The following is a 5,000-nucleotide window of genomic DNA, read 5'->3' on the forward strand; positions in this document are numbered from 1 at the left end:
TTCTTCTTCTTCTTCTTCTTCTTCTTCTTCTTCTTCTTCTTCTGCTTCTTCTTCTTCTTCTTCTATGATGATGATTATTTTTATTCTCACTACCTCCCCCCTCCTCAAACAACATTCTTTCCAGTTTTTGTAGTTGTTGTTTTTTCTCTTCTTTTTTTCTTTCTTTCTTTTCTGTACAAAAATTTTTTTTTTTATAAATGCATGAAAACAAAAGAATCGATTGTAATACCCAAAGATAATAGTTTCTCACCGTTCCGAGCGCCCTCTCTATGCCGATATGTTCCATGACTGTGACAATCTTCTGATAAGCCACCAGAATCTTCCAGATGGACGCCATGTTGGATTCTTTGATGGCGCCGTACATCCACTCGATGAAGCGCTCAATGAGGAAACTATAGAACTCCATCTCTACGTAGATGTCGTAATTGCTGGGATCCAGATTTTGTCTGGGGGAAATTATGGGATGAATACCATTAGGAATCTTACGAGAGGACGACTATTGCCCCCCCCCCCCAAAAAAAAATAATTAAAAAATCAACATCAAGTGGTACATCTGCTACAGACATCGTCGATCAAGGTCCGTCATTCATTCATTTTGCTCGAATTCTCAAAAAAAAAAAAAAGGATATTATTATTCTTCTGATCTTTCCCCATCACTCATAATATCATGTTCAGGCTTTCCCAAAAAAGCAGCATTGGGTCTATCCCTGCATCGTTTGCCTTCAGTCTTACTTGTGAGAGATGTTCGCAAGGTCCTCCTGTCGATTTGAGTGTCCCAGAAAGTGCATTAAAATTTGTCTTTTCCAAATTGCTTTTTTATTGAGCGCCCACATGGACTTCTTCATAAAAAAGATACTGTCCTGTGTGATTTCTTTCAGACAAAGCACGAGAGTGTAAAAAGCAAGCTCAGTACATTGTTCAGCTAAAATTTCTCACTTTTTGGAGGGTTTGACACGACATCTGATATCGAGGCTGCTGTAAAATGTTTAATTTCAACCCAAAATAATTACGGTCAGTGCTCGTGTTTTGTGCGTAGACTTTCAGTACTATTTCGTACTAATTCCGGTTTTCACTACGGAAATTCACTACTTTCAATAAGAGATTCACACCAAGACAGTAAACAAAGAGCTGGTACAAGAGCTCTAAGCTCTCGAGAAGTAATCTTCATTGTTCTCGATGACACTCAGTCTCATTGTGGGCACAAATTGTGCAGTCCACTCTGAACCATTGAGGATGCTATACAAAAGATCTAATCGTGTCTTACACTTTTAGACAAAAAAATAACAACCCCAAAACAAATGGTTTAAATGAATTCCTCTCTGTTTCTAGTTTTATTTTTATTGGGAGTTGTTGACAATGTGTTATCAGTATCTTCTGTTTGAATAATAATAATAATATGTATGCGTTTGTGTATGTGTTAGTGTGAGTTTGTGTATATATACATATATATATATATATATATATATATATATATATATATATATATATATATATACGTGTGCGTGTGTGTGCGTGTGTGTGTGTGTGTGTTTGTGTGTGTGTGTGTGTGTGTGTGTGTGTGTGTGTGTGTGTGTGTGTTAAATAAACCAATACGTCTTCAGTAAAATGACAGAGCACATTTGAGGTGAGTTACCAAACATGGCTTTCCCCACCTCCTCCTTTGATTTGGACTTTTCAATTTAGTTCTCATGCACAGGCATGAGATTCCGTTAGTCGGGCTTCTTGCTTCCTCTTCTTCTATAGCCATTACGGCATAATTACATATCACAAGGCAAACAACAGTCACTGGCCTAACTTTGGTCTCTAATAAATAGAGGGGAAAAAGTCTTTTGGTCAATCTGGGCTCAAATGAAAATTTTAACCAAGGCTTTTAGACACAAATGGTAAAGAGAGATATCAGAATGTATCTGAAATAGTGTTTTAAAAATTAAAAAGCTATACTTCTGATTCCGTTGCGAAGCTTGTTGGAAAAAAGAAACGAGGAAGAAAATCAGTTTTAAACAGTTATTGGGAAGTTAAATTTGAAGTAATATCGTACGTCTTAAGCTTACTTATCAATTTAATAACCCAATTAGTATTGCATTAGTGTCAGCTGTCTTTAAAGGAAAAAAGAATTCTCATACGTATTCGAACAAGGAAACATGGGTTTAAGGATGTGATCGTCTGAGCATGGGTTGGACCCATCAGGCGACAGCGAGACAAAGTCTCCTAAATATAATTAATTGTGTTGATGGGGGTGAAACAAAAACAGCAACTCCACATTTTAGAAAATAAATCAAGACTACAGGCTACTTACTTACATATGCTCGTTGAGAAACTTCTTGAATTCTTTCCTCGACAGGAAGATGGGCAGGGTCGAAAACAAACTCTTAAATGATCAAAACTTTGAAAATGGGGGAGGAAAATAACCTATAAATGATTAAAAGAAAATAATAATACATGTAATAAACTACAGGTGACTTGGTTACCTATGTTCGTTGAGAAACTTCTTGAATTCTTTCCTCGACTGGAAGATAGGCTGGATGTCGTTTCTGACTGGCCAGTCTGAAAGATGGTCCAGCGCCTGGTCAGTGAGCAGATACTCGTTCATGAGGAACGTCTTCGTCTCGGGCCCCAGGATGGACAAATATAGCACGGACATGTCGCGTTCTCGCTGGATCCGATCGAGGAACATGCCGATCTCCACACTGAACTCTACGGCATATTGAGTCTGGGTAGATTTTTTTCGAAAAGAGAGAGAAAAAAAAAAGAGCTCAAGACTTGTTTTTTTTTAGGTGAGGATCTTTTGAATTAGGTGAGGATCTTTGAATATCACAACCGGTGCCCTTTCAAGTAGGTGCTGAAATACTATCAGCATGCACCTTAACTCTATTTACGGTGTTTTTTTAATGTTAATTTTCTTCTTTATCTTCTCTGACATGGAAACGTTTATATGTAAGGGAAAGTGCGAGAGAAACAAACACGTAAATAGGAAAACAGTGGAAAAAGAATTAGAATCAGACAGAGTAAGGCTATTGATTAAACACACATGCAGAAAGAAAACACTCACCGCCCCCCCCCCCCCCCCCCCACACACACACAGACAGACATACACATATGCACACATACTCACAGACACGACAGAGAGAGAGAGAGAGAGAGAGAGAGAGAGAGAGAGAGAGAGAGAGAGGGGGGGGGGGGGTGTGTGTGTGTGTGTGTGTGTGTGTGTGTGTGTGTGTGTGTGTGTGTGTGTGTGTGTGTGTGAGAGAGAGAGAGAGAGAGAGAGAGAGAGAGAGAGAGAGAGAGAGAGAGAGACGGAGAGAGAGAGAGGGGGGGGGGGGGAGAAAGAGAGAACAAAACAAGCTGAGACTGATAGCTCGACACACGCACACATTTCAATGTAAGACTGCTCACACTAAAAACAAACACACACTCACTCACTAACCCACCTGTTCGATGTCTGATTTGCCCTGTATACTGTCGGACAAGCTGTACACTGTGAACGCCCATAGACCAAGAATGGGCAGAAGGGTAAGGGAGAGAATCTTCAGCAGTTGTAGTCTCTTGCCAGTGTCTGTGAGCGGTTCGCCCCTACACATACCATCTAGTGGAAGAAGATAATAGAACCATTGTTGGCCTCTATTCTTTCATTTAAAATACGTATGAGATAAGTACAATATTGTATATTTTGTGTTTTGTTTTTTGATGATTTAAAAATAATGAAGAGGAAACTATAATTTGCACTTTTGGAACAGGCCTGTTCGTTTAGTCAGATTGAATAAGGACGTTCTCTAATGGCGAAACATTTATTTCAAGTCAACAGTATCGCCAGAGATTTAAAAACGCAAACATGAGGACACACTTCACTTAAGTTTAGGTACACCTTGTGAGATATTTTATACTTTTTTTTCATTTTATTCATTGACACGTGTTACTTTTCTTTTGTCTTATGTTGCGTTATATGAGTCTGAGTTATATTACGTTATGTTTTGATTATATCAAACTCTGGTGCGGCCGAAACAGAGATGCTGAAAACGAGGAACAGCGGAATCTCTACTGACGTCTCACAGACTTGCCTTCCCGGTGTGGACATTTCAGTGCCGCTGTTAACACGTCGGAACAAGAATTTGAGACATCAGTTATGGGTCATACGACCAGGTCAGTTGGCGTAGCTTGGGACACTATGTGTTTGTTTTCAACGGTGAAAGGAAGCATCGCTCTTCACTGCTTGTAGACCTCCTTACAGCCAGTTTTGTTCAATTTAAGAGGCTTTAAAGTTTGTACTGCCCGCCCACATATTATGTTAATTCTAATCAGGCGCTCGACAATGTTTGAGCATGGAGTTTTTTGGTATCATTTCAAATCGCACTCATTTTTCCCTTCTGTGATAAAATGATACTCATTTATCATGAAAAGAAGTCGAGATGTTTACAGCAGAAAGAGGTGAGGGTCGCCTGGTGTCAGAGGTAAAATTAGCGAGAAAATGGCCGCCAAAATTTAATAAATTTCAAAACTTGAATAATGTGCTTGGAAACTGCAAATCTGCATATCTTTCTTCTGTGCCTTTGCTCGATATTTTTTTTTAATTCCATACAGATGTGGGGTTTTTTTTTTAATTGACATAAAATCTGTTGACCGATATGAAAATTTAAAAAGCATTAAGAGATAAAAAATATTGCCCTACCAGCTGAAAAATGCCGGTTATTTTTATTTCAGTATTTTGAAGAGTACCTGATTTCACCACCATACCAGACGTCGATATCCAAGCGACACATTATATAACACCTTCAATACCTGGGAATCCCCACGGCTCATCATAATTACCAAATCACCAAACAGTGGGAGGTACCACCCTGGTTAGCAAGCACTGTTGTAATCCCACTGAACAGCCCCCGTCCACTTCAATCTACCCCCCCCCCCCGCGCCTCTCCTTAAATAAAAAAGGTACTCGCCCGTTATTCTGACGTTTTTTTTTCAATGGGTGGGAACCATTGGCAACGTTTGCAAAATTCTAAATGTCC

General features: G+C 39.2%; 1 protein-coding gene across 1 annotated transcript in view; it reads right to left on the reverse strand.

Moving 5' to 3' along the window:
• The window catches only part of LOC106012760, a 17,319-nt gene extending 13,741 nt beyond the window's left edge, over positions 1 to 3,578 (reverse strand). Inside the window, exons 1-3 of the mRNA XM_035971715.1 lie at positions 3,429 to 3,578; positions 2,469 to 2,710; positions 179 to 446 (exon numbers count right to left, since the gene is read on the reverse strand). Of these exons, the coding sequence (XP_035827608.1) occupies positions 179 to 446; positions 2,469 to 2,710; positions 3,429 to 3,578 (660 nt within the window). The remainder of the gene's footprint in view (positions 1 to 178; positions 447 to 2,468; positions 2,711 to 3,428) is intronic.
• Positions 3,579 to 5,000: the final 1,422 nt, after the last annotated feature.

The sequence above is a fragment of the Aplysia californica genome, unplaced genomic scaffold, assembly GCF_000002075.1.
Source record: "Aplysia californica isolate F4 #8 unplaced genomic scaffold, AplCal3.0 scaffold00488, whole genome shotgun sequence".
Classification (NCBI taxonomy): domain Eukaryota; kingdom Metazoa; phylum Mollusca; class Gastropoda; order Aplysiida; family Aplysiidae; genus Aplysia; species Aplysia californica.